The sequence below is a fragment of the Macaca mulatta genome, chromosome 11, assembly GCF_049350105.2.
Source record: "Macaca mulatta isolate MMU2019108-1 chromosome 11, T2T-MMU8v2.0, whole genome shotgun sequence".
Lineage (NCBI taxonomy): Eukaryota > Metazoa > Chordata > Mammalia > Primates > Cercopithecidae > Macaca > Macaca mulatta.
The window spans coordinates 131,027,279-131,050,872 of NC_133416.1; the positions used below are offsets into that span (position 1 = coordinate 131,027,279).

Consider the following 23,594-nt stretch of genomic DNA (forward strand, 5'->3'; position numbering starts at 1 on the left):
AAAGGAGAGCGCCATGGAGCATGTGACGGAGGGCTCCTGGGAGTCTCTGCCAGTGTCACTGCACCCGCGGGTGCTGGGCGCGCTGCGGGAGCTGGGCTTCCCGTACATGACGCCGGTGCAGGTATCGGTTCCTGGGGGAGAGTGAGGCTGGGAGGGGGGCAGGCACCCGCTGCTTCGGACACAGCGGAGGTGATCGGACAGACCCGAGCCCTGGGGCGCTCATCCCTCCAGCTGGGGCTCTTGCCTAGTCTCCAGGCTGCCCAGACTGGCGGGATGCGGAGCTGCTCGGCCAGCGAGCCGGCAGAGGGGCCGCTACCCACCCTGCCCTCGGGTGCTGGGGTCTCGAGCCTGGTTCTCATCCTAGCCCTGCCCCCTGTAGCTGTGAGACCTCGGGCAAATGGCTTAACCTCAACGTGCTTCATTTTCCTTCTCTGTGAAATGATGAAAAAATAACACCCTCCTTATGGGGTTGCTGTGGGGACTAAATAAACCAGTCGGCCCACTATAGGAGCTCAGTGAGGGTTACCTGTTGTTATGCATCTTTTCAAGAAGTATTTCTTGAGGACCTACTATGTGCCAGGAACTCTTCTAGGCTCTGGGGAGTTTGCAGTATTGGCATCTGCTCATAGCCTTACTTTCTAGCGCAGGAGCTAGAGAAAGGATAATTTCAGCTGCTAGTAAATGTTATGAAGGAACTAAGACTGTTGTGATAGTGTCACTCGAGGACTGGAGAGGAGGTGAGACAGGGTGCTAAGGAAGGCCTCTCTGAGGAGGTGTCATTGAGCTGAGACCTCAGTGATTGAGAAGGAGCTGGCTCTCGGGTGACGAGGGGGAGATTATTCCAGCGGAGAGAAATACCAGTGCACATAAATGCCCTGGGGCAGGCTGCAAATGGTTTGAGCAGCAGAAAGGAGGCCTTTGTGACTGAACATCAAGAGTAGTGCAAGAGATGGATTGTGTAGGGTCTTGTAGAAGCTTGGATTTCATTCTAAATGTAGTGGGAAGCCATCTTATCTGGGAAGATGTTTAGGAAAGGAAGGGCTGTGATTTCTCTTTAGAGAGTGGCCTTTTCAGGCATAAGAGACATAAGAGCAGGCAGGTCGCTTAGGAGGCCATTGTCAGGTAAGAGATGATGGTGGCTTGGAGTAGGGTGGAACCAGTGGATATTGAGAAGTCACATTTGGAATAACTTTAAGGTTGCTAAGGGACCGGAAGTGGAGGTTAGGAAAGAAAAGGCTCTAGAGGGAGCTGAAGTTTTTATTCTTTTTTTTTTTTTTCTTTTGAGATGGAGTCTCACTCTGTTGCCCAGGCTGGAGTGCAGTGGCGCGATCTCGGCTGACTGCAGTCTCCTCCTCCTGGGTTCAAGCAGTTCTCTGCCTGAACCTCCTCAGTAGCTGAGATTACAGGCGCCTGCCACCACGCCCGGCTAATTTTTTGTATTTTTAGTAGATACAGAGTTTCACCATCTTGGCCAGGTTGGTCTTGAACTCCTGACCTCGTGGTCCACCTGCCTCAGCCTCCCAAAGTGCTGGGATTACAGGCTGAACCACCGCACCCCACCGATTTTTATTCTTAGTAGCTGAATGAATGGTGTTACCATTTCCCGAGAATGGCTGGAGGGTGTAGCAGGTTTCAGAAGGAAAGTCAAAAGTTCTTGTTTTTTTTTCTTTGTGTGTGTGGGTGGGTTTTTTTTTTTTTTTTTTAATGTTTTTGAGACAGAATCTTGCTCTGTTGCCCAGGTTGGAGTGCAATGGCATGATCTCAGCTCACTGCAACTTCTGCCTCCTGTGTTCAAATGATTCTTCCATTTCAGCCTTCCGAGTAGCTGGGATTACAGGCATGCATCACCATGCCTGGCTAATTTTTGTGTTTTTAGTAGAGATAGGGTTTCGCCATGTTGGCCAGGTTGGTCTCAAACTCCTGATCTCAGGTGATACGCCCGCCTTGGCCTCCCAAAGTGCTGGGATTACAGGTGTGAGCCACCGTGCCTGGCCACAAGAGTCCTGTTTTTAAACATTGAGCTGGGTACAGAGGCACCCGCCTGTAGTACCATTTACTTGGAAGGCCGAGGTGGGAGGATCCCTTGAGCCCAAGAATTCAAGACCAGCCTGGGCAACATAGTGAGACCCCCATCTCTGAAATTAAAATAAATAATGGCCGGGCACGGTGGCTCACGCCTGTAATCCTAGCACTTTTGGAGACTAAGGTGGGAGGATCACTTGAGACCAGGAGTTCAAGACCAGCCTGGGCAACATAGGGAGGCCCTGTAATAGCAAAAAATTTTTGAAAATAAATGAAGCCTTGAGTTTGAGATGCCCATAAGATTCCTGGGAATGTGGAGAATCTATTTCCAGCAGACAGGGCTGGAGATGGAAACTGGGAGTGCTGTGTTCCCTGCCTAGGGAACCTGGCCTCAGATCCTCAGAGCCTCAGAGCTCATTGTCTAGACCTGTCATCCACTACACAGTCACCAGACACGGCTATAGAGTGCTTGAAATACACTTTGTCCAAATCAAAGTATACTCTGAGTATCAAATAACACAGTATATTTTGAAGGCCTAGTATGAAAAAAGAATGGAAAATGTTGATTTTTACATATTGATTAAATGTGAAGGGACAATATTTTTGATATATTGGGTTAAATAAAATATTAAAATTTATTTCACCCATTTCTTTTTACTTTTCTTACTATGGCTACTAGAAAATTTAACATTGTTTATGTGGTTCACATTTTATTTCTATTGGACAGCAGTGGCCTGGAGCAGCGTCCTCACCCTCGGCACTATTGACATTTTGTGCTGGAAAATTTTTTGTTGTGGGCTGTCCTGGGCATTGTAGGATGTTTAACAGCATCACTGGAATCTGTCCACCAGAGGACATCACTTCCCAACTCTGGCTGTAATTTATTTAGTTACTTATTTTTTTGAGGCAGTGTCTTGCTCTGTTATCCAGGCTGGAGTGTGGTGGTACAGTCACAACTCACTGCAGCCTCAACCTCCCTGGGCCTAGGTGATCCTCCTACCTTAGCCTCCTGAGTAGCTGGGACCACAGGCATGCACCACCATACCCACATAATTAAAAAATTTTCTTTGTAGAGATAGAGTCTCCCTGTGTTGCCAAGGCTGGTCTGGAACTCCTGGCCTTAAGGGAGTTAAGGGCCTCCCAAAGTGCTGTAATTATAGATGTGAGCCACCATGCCTGGCCCACCCTGGGTTTTGACAACCAAAAATGTCTCCTTACATTGCCAAATGTTCCCTTGGGGGTTGATAGGGAGGATAGAAATCACTGTGCAGAGGCAGTTGGAATAATATTACATCTGCTGTGATTTAAGTGAGCTCAGGCCCTGGGGACCAGGGCTGAACCCTGGAGGGAGCAGCCACGAGGCCAAGGCCTAAATCTAATTGAGGTTTAGCTTTTTTGATGCTAAAACCAGGTTTCTTGTAAAGTCTGGAGACCTCTACAGTGCTTAAAATGAGAAGGTTTATTTGAATCTTGATTCTGTGATATTAGAGCTGGAAGGGACCCTAAAACCCAATGTCTTCAACCCCTTCCTGGTTCAGAGAGGGAAGTTGGAGAGACAGGAATAGAATTCAGGACTCCCACCTCCCAGCTCAGCTCACTGTCCCCACACGTTGTCCATGTAGACACAGTTGCCACGTTTGATTCAACTTCTGTATGGTGACTTGGTTACTCAGAGACCCTTTTGTGGTGGGGTCCACTGTGGCCTTAGCTGCCCGTTATGTTCCTAGGGCTTCGGTTCTCACCTGTGAAGTGATGACATCCTTTAACCGGTGCTTTGCAATCTCTCCCTTTAGTCTGCAACCATCCCTCTGTTCATGCGAAACAAAGATGTCGCTGCAGAAGCGGTGAGTGCCTCGGGTACGTGCAGCCTGTCCTTGTGTTTTCCCTCACATGAACTCTGAGGAAGAAAAGGAAACCAAAACTCTCTGTTTGCAGGTCACAGGTAGTGGCAAAACACTCGCTTTTGTCATCCCCATCCTGGAAATTCTTCTGAGAAGAGAAGAGAAGTTAAAGAAGAGTCAGGTGAGGACAGTGAAAGTGATTTATTTTCACCTAGTCATCAGAGTTCACATTGGATTAAGAAGCTGGCTACAAACTTGAAAAAATAGATCAGAAGCCATGGCTCACACGTGTAATCCCAGCACTTTGGGAGGCCGAGTCTGGAGGATCACTGGAGTCCAGGAGTTTGAGAGCAGCCTGGGCAACACAGTGAGACTTTATCTCTACCAATAATGAATGAATGAATGAATGAATGAATGAATGAATGAATGAAAGAAACTTGAAGAAAAAAAAGACAATCCTCATTATTTGTGGATTCTATATTTGTTAATTTGTCTGCTCGTTGAAACTTATAACACCCCAGTGGATCCTCGGTGCTTCTGTGGTCATGGGCATGGGCAGAGCTGCCTTTTGTTTTACTGCTCAGGTGTAAACAGTGTCCTTTTCGTCATCTATTTAGTGCTATGTTTTTCACCTTTTTTTTTTCCTTTTTTACCTGAGACAGGGTCTTGCTCTGTCACCCAGACTGGAGTGCAGTGGTGTGATCTCAGTTCACTGCAACCTCCACCTCCCAGGCTGAAGCTATCCTCCTGCCTCAGCCTCCCAAGTAGATGGGACTACAGGTGTGGACCACCACATCTGGGTAATTTTTTGTATTTTTTGAGGAGAAGGGGTTTTGATATGTTACCCAGGCTGGTCTCAAACTTCTGGGCTCAAGTGATCTTTCCACCTCGGCCTCCCAAAGTGCTGGGATTACAGGTGTGAGCCAGCGTGCCCAGCCATTTTGCACATTTGTTGCTTTATGTTGGTGATTTTGGTTTTTGAAATGGCTCCGTGGTGTAGTGCAGTCTAGTGTTCCTGGGCGCAAGAAGGTTATGACGTGCAGAGAGAATCCCCGCACTAGAGAAGCACAAGCTCAGGCATGAGTTAATGTGCTGTTGGCCACGAGTTCAATAGGAATGAATCAACAGTATATATTAAATAGAGTCTTTTAAGCACAAACAGACATAAAATAGAGTTATGTATTGATTGGTTGACAAAAATGTCATGTCCAGAGACTGGCAGGAACCTAACCCTGCGTTTCCCCTGTGAGCAGTGGTTCAGCGTTCACTAATTCAGTGTTCTTAGTGTGAGTGACTTTAAAGAGCATAACTGCAGTGTATGATGACAAGTAACCGTAATTCAAAGTAGTTGATACGTGCTCAGGGATGCTGCTGAGAACGCCCAGTAACTGCGGTTTCTCTGGAAGTTCTGTGTGCGGTGGAGGGCGGAGGGCCTATGAGTTCCTCTCCAGGAGGCCCTTGTGCTGCTGACTGTGTCCCTTCCTTCCATGTGGGCAGGTCGGAGCCATAATCATCACCCCCACCCGAGAGCTGGCCGTTCAGATAGACGAGGTCCTGTCGCATTTCACGAAGCACTTCCCCCAGTTCAGGTGAATTGGATGCAGTGTCCCTGTTAGCCACGGGCTGTTGTTTTGCCGAACTTAAAGACTGTTTTCTTGTTTTAGCCAGATTCTTTGGATTGGAGGCAGGAATCCTGGAGAAGATGTTGAGAGGTTTAAGCAACAAGGGTGAGTTTGCTCATGTCTGCTCATTTATTTGCTGCTCTTGGCACTGAACCTAAGAATTGATATGTGATCTCAGCCTAACTGTGGGTCCCCCTTTCAGCAGCCTCCTCCCCCTGCAAAAAGGTGTTTTCTCCAGGCCAGCTTCCTCTGGCGCTTTGCTAGCTCCTTCCCATGAGGGCCTGATGAGTACTTAACTCAAGTTCCTACAGAGGTCAAGAGAACGACGTGAGGATAAATGAGTGGTCAGGATAGATGAATGCGGGACTGGGGGATGGTGAGGAACTGGCCAGTAGCTGCCTGGAATACTCAGCTCCAGCTGGTAGCTGCCTGGTGGGACTGAGCTCAGTCGTGCCAGGTTTTGAATTTTTTAAAAAGAAGATGGAATTCCAGATTTGTGTGTGTAATCTCCTGATTTTTTAACTGTTGGCGTGTAATCCACGTTTGAAAAACACATCTTGTAGGTGAGCCAGTCTGAGGGAGCCACATCCGGCCCTGAGTCTGCCAGTTTGTGATCTTTACATAGGGTTCTCTAATTCTGTCAACATTCCCATTTTACATGTGAGCTACCTGGGGCCTACAATGGTTGAGTTAACTTGCGTAGGTCAGAGGTTGGGAAGCTTTTTTTGTAAATGAGCAGATGGTAACTGTTTTCGGCTTTGTGAACCATATGGTCTCCGTCGCAGTTACTCAACTGCTGTTGCAGTGTGAAGGCAGCGATAGGCAACATGTGAATAAATGGGCGTGGTTGTCTGCCAATAAAATACTTGGCAAGGACAGGCAGCAGCCCAGGTTTGGTCTGGGAGCTGGAGTTTGCCAACCTTGCCTGGGTCATAGCCCAGAACCCAGATCCTGTTTCGCTGCAGCGCTCACATTTTCTACCCTACAGCACTCTTTTCCACTCTCATGCTCTTCGTTCTCTTCACTAGGGCTTAAATGACTTTGGAGGGATATGAAGCTTGGTATTTTGGTAATCATTAACCACATTCCCAAGATCCAGAGAGCTTGGTAAATGTTAACTTTCTTTCCAAAGTGGGAACATCATTGTGGCCACTCCAGGCCGCTTGGAGGACATGTTCCGAAGGAAGGCGGAAGGCTTGGATCTGGCCAGCTGTGTGCGATCCCTGGATGTCCTGGTGTTGGATGAGGCAGACAGACTTCTGGACATGGGGTTTGAGGCAAGGTACTGGACTTTGGACTTCACTGGCTTGAGTGGGTGGATGATACTAATACAAAAGGAAAGCAAAATGGAGTTTACCACTTTATGACTAGGTATTTTTATTTTTTATTTTCATTTTAATTTATTTTTAATTAATTTATTTTTTAGAGACAGGGTCTTGTGCTGTAACCGAGGCCAGAGTGCAGTGGTGTGATTATGTTCACTGCAGCCTCAACCTCTTGGGCTCAGGTGATCCTCCTGCATCAGCCTCCTGAGTAGCTGGGGCTACAGGCGCACACCACCATGCCTGTTTTTTTTATTTTTTGCAGCTGGGGTTTTGCCATGTTGCCCAGGCTGTTCTCAAACTCCTGGGCTTAAGTGATCCTCCCACCTAGGCTTCCCAAAGTGCTAGGATTACAAGCGCCAGCCACCATACCTGGCCTAAGTATTTTTATTAACCACATTTTAATTTCAAATCATTAAGTAGTTTGAGCTTTCAAATTCTACCACGTGATTTTTATTCCCGTTCTATCTTTGATCTTATAATGCACTTTCCTTCAAGTATTTTTTTTTTTTTTTTTGAGACAGGGTTTCACTCTGTCATCCAGGCTAGAATGCAGTGGCATGATTTTGGGTCATTGCGACCTTTACTTCCTGGGCTTAAGTGAGCCTCCCATCTCAGCCTCCTGAGTATCTGGGACTACAGGCACATGCCATCACGCCTTTTTTTTTTTTTTTGCAGAGACAAGATCCCCTTATGTTGCCCAGGTTGGTCTCAAATTCCTGGGCTCAAGAGATCCTCCTATCCCAGCCTCCCGAAGTGCTGGGATTACGGGCATGAGCCATCACACCTGGCAGTTTTGTTGTTTTTTAATAAACAGTTTAATGGGATGTAATTCACATATCATTATAATTGTATAATTATATGCTAAAATTTGAGGAACCTTGGAAAAATGAAAGTATAAAGAAGAAACAAAGAATCACCCATAATCTCACCTCCCAGTGTATGTGCTATAAATATTTTGATGGCTTCACTTTCAGTCTTTCTGAATACCTGTTTGGTATCGTGAAGCAGTGTGTGTTGATTATGCTGGCAAGTGAGCGGTTAAGTGTGAGCCCTCTTTTTATCAGCATCAACACCATCCTGGAGTTTTTGCCAAAGCAGAGGAGAACAGGCCTTTTCTCAGCCACTCAGACGCAGGAAGTGGAGAACTTGGTGAGAGCAGGCCTCCGGAACCCTGTCCGGGTCTCGGTGAAGGAGAAAGGCGTGGCAGCCAGCGGCGCCCAGAAGACCCCCTCCCGCCTGGAAAACTACTACATGGTGAGTGCCTGGGCTTGCTTCTTACTTAGTGATAATGACCAGTGCTCATTTTATGGAAATTGTACTGGTAGAATAAATATATGAGACCCTGTAGCACATATGAAATGCATTTGGGGACAGAGCTAGGAGAAATGGTCTGGGTGTTCCTGCTCATGAATGAGTAAGTTAGTTAAATTGGGCATAAATGTATTTTAAGCACAGTCTCTAAGGACAGTGTCTCTGAACCTCCTACCCTCAAGTGACAAAATGTTTCTATTTTACATGCTTGGGGTGTGCTGGGTGCAGGCATGATTAAACTCTGTAGTTCCTGGGCCTGTCAGAACAGCCTGTGTCACAGAGAAGGGCATAGTTAGATGTGCAGGTGGAACACAGAAAATCAAATGACAGACTCACTCCTGAGGAGATTTTGTGGGGTGGAAATAAATGTTCTACTCTGTAAATGTTGTGTATTTTTGACCTGCATCAAATATGTTGAATTTCTTTTTTTTTTTTTTTTTTTGTGACGGAGTCTCACTCTGTCACCCAGGCTGGAGTGCAGTGGCATGATCTCAGCTCACTGCAAGCTCCACCTTCCGGGTTCACACCATTCTCCTGCCTCAGCCTCCTGAGTAGCTGCGACTACAGGCACCCGCCACCATGCCCGGCTAATTTTTTGTATTTTTTTAGTAGAGACGGGGTTTCACTGTGTTAGCCAGCATGGTCTCGATCTCCTGACCTGGTGACCTGCCGACCTCGGCCTCCCAAAGTGCTGGGATTACAGGCGTGAGCCACTGCGCCCAGCCTTTTTGTTTGTTTGTTTTTTGTTTTGAGACAGTGTCTCACCCAGGCTGGAGTGCAGTGGCACGATCTCGGCTCATTGCAACCTCTGCCTCCCGGGTTCAAGCAATTCTCCTGCCTCCGCCTCCTGAGTAGCTGGGATTACAGGCGTGTGCCACCGTGCCCGGCTAACTTTTTGTATCTTTAGTAGAGGTGGGGTTTCACCACGTTGGCCAAGCTGGTCTTGAACTCCTGACTTCATGATTGCCTGCCTCAGCTTCCCAAAGTGCTGGGATTACAGGCATAAGCCATTGTGCCTGGCCCAAATATGCTGAATTTCTAGTAGTAAATACTGGCTGCTAGTTTCTGTAGTTTCTTCACAAGGAAGTAGATGGGCTTTTGGCAATTTGATTGTTTAGTAATGAGGCCACTCCCCACCCCTGTTCTGTTCCGTCCCATTGCTGGGATGGGCCACGAGGCACAAATGCAGAGAGCACAGGCTGCAGGGGAGGCAGCACCATCAGGGCACGGAGGAACCCACAAGCCAGTGCCACTGCTGATGGTACATTGTCCCACCAGCCTGGGGCTGGGACTTTTCTTTCTCTTTTGCAATAAGCTTTTTCAGGTTAAATTTTTCTTTAGGCCTGGAGGGGTTCCCTAGCTCCTGAACATGTCTGCTGTTCAAAATGAAGGAGGCTGGTCTTGAAACCAGAGTGTTCCTATTGCTGTAGACTGTGAGGTTGTCGAGGCTGCTCTCCTGTTTGTGTCAATTTGTAGGCAGATTAAAGGTAGAATGAGTTTCCAAATGAGAAACTGCACCTAGTGTAACTGGAGAGTGTTGTCGAGATCAGATAGGCTCATCAGAAGTGGGAGTTGTAGTTGCCATTGATGTTTCTGACAGTCCAGGCTGGGTGAGGGAGGAGGCTAGCTCTTCCCAAGCAGAGGGAAGGACTCTGCATAGGGTAGTGTGGAGAGCATGGGTGCTAGAGCAGCTAGAGCAGCTAGAGCAGGACTGCCTGGTGCATATCTTGGCTTTGGCCCCTACTAAATTAACCGGTGAACTTAGAGGTCCTCACTTGTCAAATGGGGGCCACAGTAGTATACAGCTTCGTAGGGTTGCTGGAGGATTAATTAATTAATCCATGCAAAAATGTTCATGATAGTGCTTAGTACACGGTAAGTATGGGTTGAGCATTCCTAACTTGAAATTTCAAAATCCAGAATGCTCCAGAATCTGGAGTTTTTTGAATGCCAGCATGATGCGGAAAGGAAATGCTTGTTGGAGTATTTTAGATTTCGGATTTCCAGATTAGGGATGCCCAACTGGTAAGTATAGTGCAGCTATTCCAAAATCTGAAAGAATTCAAAAGCCAAAAAACACTTCAAGTCCCAGGGACCTTGGATGAGGGATACTCGTACTAATGTTAGCTTTGGATACCCACTGTGGCTACTGTTGCGTTCTGTTGTTTTACATTCGTTTTGCATTTAGAGATGGCTGAGTACATGAGAAAAAATTCCAAACTGGGCATTTGGTTTTGGTAAAAATAGGATGAATGCATTCAGGTAAATTTAATGTCTCTAATTTGGGAGTTTGAATGGAGGACTTGATTGCATTATGAAAAAAAGCAGGCCGGGCGCGGTGGCGCAAGCCTGTAATCCCAGCACTTTGGGAGGCCGAGACGGGCGGATCACGAGGTCAGGAGATCGAGACCATCCTGGCTAACACGGTGAAACCCCGTCTCTACTAAAAAATACAAAAAACTAGCCGGGCGAGGTGGCGGCGCCTGTAGTCCCAGCTACTTGGGAGGCTGAGGCAGGAGAATGGCGTGAACCTGGGGGGCGGAGCTTGCAGTGAGCCGAGATCGTGCCACTGCACTCCAGCCTGGGCGACAGAGCGAGACTCTGTCTCAAAAAAAAAAAAAAAGAAAAAAAAGAAAAAAAGCAATGGGGTCTGAGTCCATGGAAGCCTTTTAAATAATTATGTACATTGCTTTCTGGAAATCATTATTCATCTTAGAGCAGTGACTTCTGAACTTGGCATCAGAATTTCCTGGGGGAACTCTTAAATAATATGGATTCTTAGGTCCAATCTCAGACCTACTGAATCAGAATCTGTATGTCGTACCCAAGAATCTGCATTTAAAAAAAAATATATATCCTTTGGCTGGGTTAGGTGGCTCATGCCTGTAATCCCAGCACTTTAGAACTGAGGTGGGAGGATCACCGGAGGCCAGGCCAGGAGTTTGAGACCAGTCTGGGCAACATATTGAGAGTCTGTCTCTTAAAAAAAAAGGAAAAGAAAAGGTAAAATAAATAAATAAATAAAAATCTACTCTGGAGATGGTGTACCAGCTCTCATGTATATTGGGATTGGGAGTTGGGAACTGTTGCCTGTTGGATGACTATGTTTCTCTGAGCTGTATGATTTTGTGACATACAAATTAACTTTTAGAGGCAGCAGCACATGTCAATGTTTACTCTGAGCTAGGTAGACCAGTTAACATTCTGACTAAAGTCTGTCCTACCTGTGGGGAAAATGACATTCCTTAAAATTTAATGCTGAAACGGAAAATAGCCATGGGGATTATTATTGCCAAATATGTTTTTTATTAGTTTCCCTTTTTCTTGTGCAGGTGTGCAAGGCAGATGAGAAATTTAATCAGCTGGTCCATTTTCTTCGCAATCATAAGCAGGAGAAACACCTGGTCTTCTTCAGGTACTCCTCTGGTCTCTGGTAGGGGCGTCAGGGATTCAGGCAGAATGTGCAGGTGCATGCGGCCTTTGGGTTTTGGATTCCATCTAGCATGGTTCTCTCGGGAATGCTTTTGGCTGCAAATAACTGAAAACCCAACTTTCGTGGTTCGAACAAGGTTGGCTTTATTTTTGTCCTGTAAAAATAAGTCCAAAGGCAGAGGCAGTTTCTCACAGGGGTTTCATGTGTCATTCATGTCAAGATCAATGTTGATGTGATTGATCTTCTCTTCCTGTGTGTCACCTCATGGATTCTGGATGACCACTATTATACCCTGTCATGTCTGCACTGAAGAAAGATAAGGGGGGAAAGGCAGAGGGGGCGTATGGCAATATTAGCTATATCCATGCCTTTTAATCAGTAAAACAAAGAGCTTCCTCAGAAACCCCTCTGCCCTAGCTGACTTCAGCTGTGAATTCATCTTAGGGGCCAAAAGTGGGTCATGTGGTGGCCCCTCACTTCAAGAGCAGCAGAGAAAATGAGCGCACAGCTTTTCTGGCTCTGTGGTAGTGGCCAGCGAAGCAAGAAGTGGTTGGGAATAGTGTTTATCAGCCATCCATGGAGTCCGCCACAGTGGGGTTTTGTCCTGTGGTCAGAAGGCAGTGTAGGGACAGATGCATATGTTCTTTGGACTGGTTGGTTCTTTTCCCCTTTTCTCCAGGGATAAATGTGTTGATCTTTAGCAGTACATAAAAAATAATTTTATATTACTTTTCCATGTGTTATCCTACAAATAAAATGCAATATTGACCATGACCCACAGTAAGAAGTACAATTCGGTACACACCCAAACAAGACAATAAAACAAAGGTTTTCACGAAACCACACTCTGCTAGGTGGGATGTTTTCTATTCTGTTCTACTCCAGCTGTTAATTTTTTAAAAATGCTGGTCGAGACCCACTAAATTGATTTCAGAACCCACCAGATCTGTGGGTGATGAGGCTTAGTGTGTGAAACACCACTTCGTTACATACTATGTGACTCAAGGTGGAAAGACGGACCAGTCTGGTGGCGGTCACAGCATAGGTGGAGGAACTGAAGTAGACAAGAGTTAGCCCAAACTGGAATGCAGTAGTCTGGTATAGTGGGAGGAGCATTTGACTTGGGTTCTGGTGCTGCCACTTACTCTGTGTTTCTGGTAAGTTTCAGTTCCCTCATCTGCAAAAGGATGGGAAATCACTGGGGAATGCTTCCAGTTAAGGAAGAGGGTCCAGGGTGAGCTGTATTAGAAGGGTACTGGGTAAGGAACTCACAGATTGAGAGAATGCTGAGTGTCCACCTCCCAGGGAAGGAGGCTCCCTGGCAGGAGTTCATGGGCCATCTGTTTAGGGCATATCTTTATTGGGATGACTCTGCCAACCTCCTTTTTGTCCTTGGATGACTCAGCTCCAAGTCCCAAATATCTGGGAGAAGGGATCTATCTGATTGGTCTAGCTTGGGTTATTTGCTGAGCCCTTGGGAATCCTGCTAATTGGGGAAGAAGCAGTTCCCTAAAGGAAAAGCAGGAATGTTTTTAAATCTTGTAAGACTATTTGTGGCTAAGATGTCATTGCTTTTGTTCTGAATGACTGTTTCACTTCAATTCCTTTTTCGGGGTCAGGGAGATTTCCTGTTAGAACATCTTTAGACAGTAGAATACGTCCTTGGGGGTTTTAACTCATGTTTAAGGTATTTTATCAAAAGATTGGCCTTTCATTGGCTGAGAGGATTACAGATTGAGAACTCAGTTGTGGATGATTTCCACTGCCATTCTCATCATTCCCCTAGGGAGGGCTTGTAGTTAGGTTGTGTCTGCTGCAGCTATTGCTCACAGTTCCCCTCTCCCGGTTGTAGAAGGACCAAGGTGGTCAATGACTCTAAGCCCTCTGTCCCTCTTGCAGTACCTGTGCCTGTGTGGAATACTATGGAAAGGCTCTGGAGGCGCTGGTGAAGGGCGTGAAGATTATGTGCATTCATGGAAAGATGAAATATAAACGCAATAAGATCTTCATGGAGTTCCGCAAATTGCAAAGGTGGGTGAGCTTCATTGGAGGTAACAGCTTTCCTGCCACACTGCTCTTTCAGGTCCCCAAACACCCCATTCTCCAGTAGCCTGTGCTGTCCGCTTGTGTTGTTTTTCCTGCCTAGAACCCTCTTCTCTCTGTAATCTGGTTATCACATCTCTGTAAATGCCCAGAGCCTCCACTGCCCTGTTCTAATCGCTTTGCCTTTTGCTATGTCGTTTCCCTAGTTACTGAACTTCTGTGCTAGACGGCAGGCTCTGTGACACAGGAGCCCTGTGCATTGTCTTCACTCCCAGATTGCTCTGTGCCTGGCCCAGGGAAGGGTTGTGATGACTGTCAAGCAGCAACCATTTGTCCATTTGTCCTGTTGGTGTAGAAACTGTCTGTGGCTTAAGGGTGGGCACGGTGGCTCATGCCTGTAATCCCAGCACTTTGGGAGGCCAAGGCAGGTGGATCACAAGGTCAGGAGATCAAGACCATCCTGGCTAACACGGTGAAACCCCGTGTCTACTAAAAACAAATTAGCCGGGCATGGTGGCGGGCACCTGTAGTCCCAGCAACTCAGAAGGCTGAGGCGGGAGAATGGCGTGAACACAGGAGGTGGAGCTTGCAGTGAGCTGAGATCCGGCCACTGCACTCCAGCCTGGGTGACAGAGCGAGACTCCATCTCAAAAAAAAAACAAAAAACAAAAAACAAAACACTGTCTGCTTATCAGGCTTGTGACTACACAGCAGGGAACTTGTGTCTTCCAATGACCATAACTTGTTTCTGTTTGTGCTGACAAATAACAGTTTTCTGTTTTTCTTAATCATTGAACATCTGGCTATATTAAAAGTCCTCTTTTGGGCAAAGCGATATACCTGACTGCGAGGCCTCAGTTACAGAATGTTGTTGTTTTTCAGATGGCTACAAAGGATTAGACCCATACAGTTTCGGTTTTCAAATGGAAATCTTGTAATTTTTAAAATCCCTTTGCTGTCTCTCACCTCCCTCCAATTTTTATTGGAATTTATGAAGTCCTAGAGATTTGTAGAAAGAAGAAAAAATCAAAATATTACCTTAAGCATGTGCTTCTGTGAGAAGCTCCAGCACCTGTGTGTCACTGTCATCAAGATCAGTAGGCTGTTTGATGGTGACGAAGATGGTGGCCTCCTTACTCAGAATGCTGTTTTCTCATTTTCTAGTGGGATTTTAGTGTGCACTGATGTGATGGCCCGGGGAATTGATATTCCTGAAGTCAACTGGGTTTTGCAGTATGACCCTCCCAGCAATGCAAGGTATGGTACGAGGCTGCCACCCACTCTCTGTTGAGGAAGTTAGCCTAATGAAGTAGGAATCCTGAAGAAGATAAACAGATAATGATGTTCATTGAAACATTATTTTATAGCAAGCCTCCAGCGTGCTTGGGTCTGCAGTGACCCCGTGCATTCCTACAGTGCTTGCCAGAACAGTTTTGAAACGGTTTGAGGCCTTGCCCTGCACCATGTAGAGCAAGGTTATAGAAATTTCAGACAATGAGAGAAAACATAAAGCAACAACAAAATATTATTTGAGGCCGGGCGCGGTGACTCACGCCTGTAATTCCAGCACTTTGGGAGGCCTAGGCGGGTGAATCGCTTGAGCCCAGGAATTCACTAGCCTGGGCAACATGGCAAAACCCCATCTCTACAAAAAATATATATACAGATTAGCTAGGCGTGTGTGCCTTTAGTCCCAGCTCCTTGAGAGGCTGAGGCAGGAGAATGGCTTGAGCGCAGGAGGCAGAGGTGGCAATGGATTGTGCCACTGCACTCCAGCCTGGGCAACAGTGTGAGACTCTGTCTCAAAACAAAAACCCATTGTTTTAAGAGGCAAAAATAGGCAAATGGATGAATAACCCATTTGTGGTGAAATAGTGATATTGTATTGGCAGCAATTAAAAGTATTTTCAATTATTTTCAGTTCTTGCAGAAACACACAATAGAATGTCTAAATGGAAAAAAGCAGTTCATAACACCACATGTGAAAATTACAACTACTTTCTCCAAAGTCAGCATATATTTCTAATACATGCATCCACGCATAGGAAGATGCCTGTAAACCCCGAAGTGTTGATGATTACTCCTGAGATTATTGGTCATTTTCATTTTATTCTTTGTATTTTTCATTGTTTCCCAGATTTTCCACTGGGGACCATGTCCCACCTGTCTGATCAGAGAGAAAGATACAAGTTTTACTTAGAGTTCACATTAAATGTTTATTACAGAATCATATCTGTCTGCAGTGCTGGTTTAATTGCCAGTTCTTCTGTTTCTCACACTAGTAAGTGGCCAAGTCCACACTGAGCTGTGGAGGCTAGAGGCTCCCCATAGCATTTTAGCTGCATCAGCCATGTAGCTGGAGCCTGAACTCTGTTCAGCTGTCCTCACCTGGGTACCCATTTCCATCCTGTGTTCTCACAGTGCCTTCGTGCATCGCTGCGGTCGCACAGCTCGCATTGGCCACGGGGGCAGCGCTCTGGTGTTCCTCCTGCCCATGGAAGAGTCATACATCAATTTCCTTGCAATTAACCAAAAAGTAAGCTGCCATCCTTTTTCAGATAGAATGCCTAGTGACGGGATAGCTGGAAAAGTTTTTCTCCAGCATGTGGTCAGCAAATGAAATTACAAATTGCAAACTCACTGGGGCTGGGCTGGTGGTGGCAGTGTGGGGCCCTGTGGTAGTGGGCTTTTTTTTTTTTTTTTTTTGAGACGGAGTTTCGCTCTTGTTGCCCAGGCTGGAGTGCAATGGTGCTATCTCGGCTCACTGCAACCTCTGCCTCCCAGGTTCAATGGATTCTCCTGCCTCAGCCTCCCAAGTAGCTGGGATTACAGGCGTGTGCCACCACCCCAGATAATTTTGTATTTTTAGTAGAGACGGGGTTTCTCCATGTTGGTCAGGCTGGTCTTAAACTCCCGACCTCTGGTGATCTGCCCACCTTGGCCTCCCAAAGTGCTGGGATTACAGGCGTGAGCCACTGTGCCCGGCCACCCTGGTAGGCTTTAAGGCTGTGGAGGTACCTCGGTCATGGAGTGACCAAGCCTCCTGTGAGGTAGCAGGCCCTGCTGGGATCCAGGCAAGGGTGAATAGAGACTTGAGACCCAGTGTTGCTATACTTTGCTACTAGATTAGGATTGTCATGTGAAATCTGATTTTTAAATTTTCTTTTAAAAATTTAACATACTTTTTTAGAGCATGTGAAATATTTGGGTTGGAATTGGGCTTCAGACCTCAAAAGGTGAAAAGGAATTGTTTTGCTTTTGGTTTTCTTGGCTGTGATGGGGGAGCCCTGGGGATGTGATGCCAACCAGGGAAGGTGAGAATGTGGTGTGTGTGTAGTGCCCCCTGCAGGAGATGAAGCTCCAGAGAAACACAGTGGACCTTCTGCCAAAACTCAAGTCCATGGCCCTGGCCGACAGAGCTGTGTTTGAAAAGGGCATGAAAGCTTTTGTGTCATATGTCCAGGCTTATGCAAAGCATGAATGCAACCTGATTTTCAGATTAAAGGGTAAGTTGGACTTCTTCATGTGACAATGTCTCCATCTTAACCATGTGGTGATCTTACAAGTATGAGATTGCTTTGTCTCATAAAAGGAAGTGTTCCCAGGCTTTGAGTAGACACAGAATAAACTGGCCTCTGGCTGCTGAGTATTCCTTTTAACTTTGTAAAAATGTAATAATTTTCATTCTAATTTAAATGAATTCATTAAACCCTTTGGTTAGAAAAAAATTATATTGTAAGCCATTACTGTTCTAATCCTGTTGAGTGTGCTAACTCTGATCTTCTGATTGAATTAGATCTTGATTTTGCCAGCCTTGCTCAAGGTTTTGCCCTGCTGAGGATGCCCAAGATGCCAGAATTGAGAGGAAAGCAGTTTCCAGATTTTGTGCCTGTGGACGTTAATACAGACACGATTCCATTTAAAGATAAAATTAGAGAAAAGCAGAGGCAGAAACTCCTGGAGCAACAAAGAAGAGAGAAAACAGAAAATGAAGGGAGAAGAAAATTCATAAAAAATAAAGCTTGGTCGAAGCAGAAGGCCAAAAAAGAAAAGAAGAAAAAAATGAATGAGAAAAGGAAAAGGGAAGAGGTAAAGTTTAGTTTTACTTACATTAACTTAGAATCTTGAACAAATATTATTGTAGTCGTTCTTTAAATAGGAATTGTGTGGGGCTCTCAGATTTCTGTTACGTTGGTGACTAGGGTGGGGAATTTGCTGTATTTGCGGAAGCCAATCTGAGAGCTTATAGTTCCTGAGTTAAAACTGCTGGTTTCACTAGAACACTATTGCTGAAAAATTTAGTAGTTTATTGGTTTTTTCTGTACTTAGGGTTCTGATATTGAAGATGAGGACATGGAAGAACTTCTCAATGACACAAGACTCTTGAAAAAACTTAAGAAAGGCAAAATAACTGAAGAAGAATTTGAGAAGGGCTTGTTGACAACCGGCAAAAGAACAATCAAGACAGTGGATTTAGGGATCTCAGATTTGGAAGATGACTGCTGATTCCAGTGCCACAGATGAACCCACAAGGGCATAGCTGTTCCCTAACTTGGTGGATGGCTCCAGTTTGCTTTTAATGGAAATCAAAACTTCAGGAGACATCTGAGAAGAATCATGTCTCTGAAAGCTGTCCTTTCAGATGAGGGAGAAATGTAGGATTTCACACTTGGGAATATTTTACTAAAAACATTCCAGTCTTGGCCGGGTGCAGTGGCTCCTGCCTGTAATCCCAGCACTTTGGGAGGCTGAGGCAGGAGGATCACTTGAGCCCAGGAGTTCAAGACCAGCCTGGGCAACACAGCCAGACCCTCTCATTAAAAACAACAAAACAAAACAATTCCAGTCTTGAAGTAGTCTAACAGAAGAAAATGTACAATTATTTGAGTGTAAATAATAGATGTCAGTATTTATTTATCATGATGGGTCCCATATATAGACCTATGTGCATATTATATATATATGAGTTCTTTTTTCTGAGGCTATTTTAGTTATTTTTAATCATAAAGGTACTGAAGTATTCTTGACTTCTGATTTTCAAAACCATTCCTTAGTATCTTTAGGCATCTGACCTCCTGAATGTCCCTGGCCCTGGGCTTCAGTTACCCTTTGATGCCCTGCAGAGGTGGCTAATGTGCTGGGGGTTTTTCTGTGTTAAGAATAGTCCCAGTATTTTTTTTTTTTTTTTTTTTTTTTTTTTGGTGAACAGCTGAAAAACAGAGGCATTAAGTCATATTCCGGGAAAGAGAATTACAGTTTTTATGCCTTCTGTTGAATAAATGGTGTCCTGATTGCCTGGGTCTTAAGTGTGTAAATGTAGCTGGACAGTGTTTTCCCCTAGACAGCCTGGGTCAGCTTGCAGTATTGACACAACACCACATCAAAGTCTTTATCATAGAGTTTATTTGAAAAGATGCTGAAGTTGTTCCCAAGTATAATTTTAAAAAGCTGTTTAGGACCCAAACATATTTAAACATCTCTTACACATACAGAACTTTAGTTTACAAATATTCCAGAAGGCATTTTCTTAAGCAGTGAGCCATGCAGAATACTGTTGCTAAATGTTTCTGCCCGCCTCATGTTCTCTTGGTACAGTTTTTCCTGTTTGGCTTGATCCTGCTGAGGAATGTGCTTACCACTGGAAGCCAGACGCAGATTCGGCAAGTGTTTCTTGCCTCTTACAAGGCACCGCGTGTAACGTCCTGACCAGCTGTTGGTTGTTTGTGGCAGAGGGGTGTGGCTGCTTTTCCCCTGCATCTCGCATGCTTTTGGCAGATCAGTCGAGTGCAGGGGAGGATGAGGAGAGATGGACTTGGGCTCATCTTTCATCAGTTAAGTAGCCAATTATCTAACTTGTATTTCTGGAAACTGAAAAGGAAAGTTTCTAGAAACCATAAGAACAATTTAGGTTGGGATTTAGAATAACTGACACATTTTTTGATGGGACTGAAATGAATAAGAAAGGTTCTCCAAGATGTATGATTTTAAGTCCTTACTCCATAAATCTTCATTAAAACGCATCTCAGGTTTGGCCTGGCTCACTGGGGTGTCAAGCAGCTACTCACCCTGCCTCAGCCTCAACTACAGAAGCTGCACCTTGGCAGGAAAGGGCCCACAGGTTACAAATAGAGCTTGATGAGCTCATCGCTGACTGCTGAGGGTGTCAGCACGCCCAGGTCTGTAAACAGCAGAGTGATTAAGGAAGGGGCAGTGTAGTCGACCCACGGATGCTCCTCTTTGAGGTCTTGTCCAGTCTGTGCGACCTTGAGAGTATCTGCCTTATACTGAGGAGAGAAGTACACATTAGTCGGCACTGAATGTTTAGGGCTCCATACTGGTGGGGTCTTGGCGTGAGTGATCAGTGTGCTACTTCCTGAGACTGCTCTCTGAAAATGGGAGAAGCTAGCTATGCAGGACACTGGAGAGGAGGGCAGAGTTGTGGCCATAAGCCAGATCATGGCGGCGTGCTGGCCAAGAGCTGTAGTGTAACAAACTTAAATCACATGTCCCCTCATTCTCATGCTGGATTAACTTCTCCAGACCTCTCAAAGTATGACTGAGAGTCACAACAGACGGCTTGCAGCGTGCCAGGGACTGTGCTAAGACTATCTTAGAATCCTCATGACCCTGTCAGATACTGCTGTGCCATTTGACAGACAAGGAAACAGGTTCAGAGGTTGAAATGAAAGGACTTGCCTCAACTCGCACAGTTTATAAGTTGTGATGGGAGCTGACCTCAGTTGAGCCCAAAGCTGGGACTTACCCACCAGCTTCTGGCTTCCTCTCCACCCATCTATGGTGCTACTTAACGAGACTGAAAGACTGAAATGCTAGGGACAAATGTGTGAGTCCAGCCACCAATTTATCTTTGTATTCCAAGTGTTGTGGAAAGTAGCAATAGGAAGTGAAAAAACTACTGGAACATTCTTAGGACTACAATTTCCAAAAGTTTCTGTTTAGATGTTAGTACCCCTTCAAATATGTAAAACTCTTGCCTTAAACTTATCTGGGACGTCTTGCTGGTTTAGTGGAAAGAGTCGGACAAACTTGAAACTTTCTGCAACCGCATAGAAAGGTTTATTCTGTGCTTTGGCACACACAGCCATCTGGTTGGTTCCAATCTGGGAAGGCAGGAAATGGAATGGATGAGCTCTAGAGTGCATCCGAAGGAGAAGCCACAGAAAAGCAGGCTGGGCTCAGTGGCGCACACCTGTATCCCAGCATTTTGGGAGGCCGAAGCAGGTGGATCACCTGAGGTCAGGAGTTTGAGACCAGCCTGACCAACATGGAGAAACTCCATCTCTACTAAAAATATGAAAAATTAGCTGGGCATGGTGGGGTGGGGGGCACGGCGCTTGTAATCCCAGCTACTAGGGAGGCAGAGGCAGGAGACTCGCTTGAACCCGGGGGGCTGGAGGTTACAGTGAGCCAAGGTTGTGCCATTGCACTCCAGCCTGAGCAACAAGAGTGAAACTCCATCTCAAAACAAAAAAATTTAAAAAAACAAGTGTTGGCAAGGATGTAGAGCAACTGGAACCTTTGCTTTGCTAGTGGGAATGTAAAGTAGTGCAGCTGCTGTGGAAAATCATTAGTTTCTCAAAGTTAAATATACAGTTATGTGACTCAACACTCTGCAGACCTCCACCTCCCAGGTTCAAGCGATTCTCCTGCCTCAACCTCCCAAGCAGCTGGGATTACAGGTGCCCGCCACCATGCCCAGCTAATTTTTTGTATTTTTAGTAGACATGGGGTTTTACCATGTTGGCTAGGCTGGTGTCAAATTCCTGACCTCAGGTGGTCCGCCTGCCTCAGCCTCCCAAAGTGTTGGGATTATGGGTGTGAGCCACCACGCCCGGCCTTATGTTATATATATTTTAACTAAAAAAAGCTTTCATGAAGCCTTTCTAAATTAAATAATGGAGAGAGAAATTGTAATAAAAAACGGAGGTCAAATGTGCTCAATTAAAATGAAAACAAATGACAGGCTGGCCACAGTGGCTCACGCCTGTAATCCTAGCACTTTGAGAAGTGGAAGGGTTGCTTCAGGCTAGGAGTTCAAGACTGCAGTAAGCTATGACCACTGAACTACACTACAGCCTGGCCAACAGAGTGAACGTGTCTCTATTTAAAAATATATAAAATATTTACATATAAATACACATATTTTATACATACATACTTTATATGTAAATATACAAATAGTATTTTAAAAATATTTGTATGTATGTTTTTATTATGTGTATATGTATGATAAAGAATAAAATGTACACATAAAGAATTAAAAAATAAAAACCAAACCCCAATTCCAATTCAAGCCAATTTTGTATAAATTAAATATAAATTACACTTTTTTTTTTTTTTTTTTCTGAGACAGGATCTCACCATCGCCCAGGCTGGAATGCAGTGGTGTAATCATAACTTACTGCAATCTCAAATTCCTGGACTCCAGTGATACCCCTGCCTCAGCTTCCTCGGCAGGTGGAACTACAGGTAAGCACCACCACGCCCAGCTAATTTTTCTAAGTTTTTGTAGAGACAGGATTTCACTATGTTGCCCAGGCTGGTCTTAAACTCAAGGCCTCAAGTGATCCTCCCACCCTGGCCTCTTGAATTGCTAGGATTATAGGTATCAGCCATCACACCTGACCAAATTACATTGTCTTCATTTATGCACACCAACCTAAAAAGAAGAAAGATTTGACCAAAACTGGACTGACCATTGCTATGAGTTATGGGAACTGGGCAAAAACTCAATACACCATGATGAAGTCCTGAAGTGAAGGAGGGTTAGAAGGAACTGTAATCAACAACACTGCTGTGGTGTCCTAGGTCAGCAAGACACCTCCAAGTCTTGAGTGGGGAACTGGGGAGAACTGACGCTCTTACCTTGTTAATAATTCCTCCGTTTTCAACAACTCCTTCGGCACCAACTATGACAAGATCTGCCTTCTCCATGATGTAGCTAAGGGGAAAAAAAGCTTTTCATGCTTTATTTTCTTGTCTCTAACGAGTAGCATCATCATCTGCAAAGATCAATATTCCATTTCTATCAAGGTAAGTTCCTCCCATAACTACTTTTTTTTTTAAAGAGCGCTTAACACACGATAGACCCCTGGCATTGTTACCAGGGGCGTTTTTTGTTCATGACACTACAATGAGACATACACTTCACACTGCCGCCCAGGGCATGCACACGTACATATGTGTGTAACTGAAGCAAGAAAGAATGTCCTGACACAGCAGTCATCCTTCCAAGTGTGGTATCCTCTACTTTCTGTTCTACTTCAGTTCAAACCAAACAAAATTTTAAAATCTGATGTGATCTGAAGTTGGACAAATGTGTTATGCAATTTAAAAATCTTTCTTTTTTTTTTTTTTGAGACAAGGTCTCACTCTGTTGCCCACGCTAGAGTGCAGTGGCATGATCTCAGACCAAACTTCTACCTCTTAGGCTCAAGTGATCCTCCCATTTCAGCCTCCCAGGTAGCTGGGACCACAGCATATGCCACCATGCCCAGCTAATTTCTGTATTTTTTTTGTAGAGATGGGTATTGCCCAGGCTGGTGTCCAACTCCTGCACTCTAGCGATCCGCCTGCCTCAGGTATGAGCCACTGTGCCCAAACTTAAGAATCTTTCTGGTAGGATGAAGGCCAATTTAGTTTCTAAAATGAGCAATTAGAAGAATTCCTCAAAATGCTTACTTTTGAACACATTCCTAATTTCCTTAATCATCTATTTTGTTTTCATTCCAAGAGATCATTACTCTTGTTTTCTCTTGTGAAATACACTGACAATCCCAGGAACATGTGACCTTGGCTTTGCCACAGAAGCTGCATCTTCTAGGTGAGACAAAGCATCCCAGCATGCCACTGAGGACAGCCAGGTCTTCACAGAAACAGAGGCCCTGATTACCCTCTGCTGATCCCAACTGACCTTTGTACTTTGCTCTTAAAATGCATTCACACTGGCCGGGCCTGGTGGCTCATGCCTGTAATC

At 45.2% G+C, this 23,594-nt stretch overlaps 2 protein-coding genes and 1 non-coding gene across 7 annotated transcripts in view; 2 read left to right on the forward strand and 1 right to left on the reverse strand.

Annotated features, from left to right (window-relative positions):
* DDX55 (DEAD-box helicase 55) lies at positions 1–19,615 on the forward strand. 4 transcript variants are annotated; one of them, XR_001438431.3, is made up of 14 exons: positions 1–121; positions 3,816–3,866; positions 3,958–4,044; positions 5,361–5,452; positions 5,528–5,590; positions 6,618–6,767; positions 7,875–8,064; positions 11,454–11,536; positions 13,454–13,585; positions 14,762–14,854; positions 16,019–16,133; positions 16,935–17,103; positions 17,410–17,686; positions 17,927–18,434. XR_001438431.3 is itself a non-coding variant. In XM_015109627.3 (14 exons), the coding sequence occupies exons 2-14, from the start codon at positions 3,837–3,839 to the stop codon at positions 18,101–18,103; spliced, it is 1,674 nt and encodes a 557-aa protein (XP_014965113.2). In that variant the 5' UTR covers positions 1–121; positions 3,750–3,836; the 3' UTR covers positions 18,104–19,615. The 4 variants fall into 4 exon arrangements, 3 of the variants coding, with proteins under 3 accessions (XP_014965113.2, XP_002798866.2, XP_077811756.1); XM_015109627.3 differs by having other exon boundaries at positions 3,750–3,866; positions 17,394–17,686; positions 17,927–19,615; XM_002798820.4 differs by having other exon boundaries at positions 17,394–17,686; positions 17,927–19,615.
* Positions 14,962–15,094, forward strand: LOC114671195 (small nucleolar RNA SNORA9). Its single transcript, XR_003721082.1, has one exon. It is a non-coding gene; the product is annotated as a small nucleolar RNA SNORA9 (small nucleolar RNA).
* The window catches only part of EIF2B1 (eukaryotic translation initiation factor 2B subunit alpha), an 11,841-nt gene continuing 7,232 nt past the window's right edge, over positions 18,986–23,594 (reverse strand). For both annotated transcript variants that reach the window (XM_015109634.3, XM_077955720.1), the window contains exons 7-9: positions 22,484–22,559; positions 20,593–20,718; positions 18,986–19,881 (exon numbers count right to left, since the gene is read on the reverse strand). In XM_015109634.3, coding sequence (XP_014965120.1) covers positions 19,717–19,881; positions 20,593–20,718; positions 22,484–22,559 — 367 coding nt within the window. In that variant the 3' untranslated portion in view covers positions 18,986–19,716. The remainder of the gene's footprint in view (positions 19,882–20,592; positions 20,719–22,483; positions 22,560–23,594) is intronic.

Excerpts from the sequence above, each read along its gene's own strand:
- DDX55 (XM_002798820.4), top strand. The coding sequence starts at position 14 with ATGGAGCATGTGACGGAGGGCTCCTGGGAGTCTCTGCCAGTGTCACTG. Across the intron at positions 4,045-5,360 it reads AGAAGTTAAAGAAGAGTCAG|GTCGGAGCCATAATCATCAC; the intron begins GTGAGGACAGTG and ends CCATGTGGGCAG. Across the intron at positions 17,104-17,393 it reads CCTGATTTTCAGATTAAAGG|ATCTTGATTTTGCCAGCCTT; the intron begins GTAAGTTGGACT and ends TGATTGAATTAG.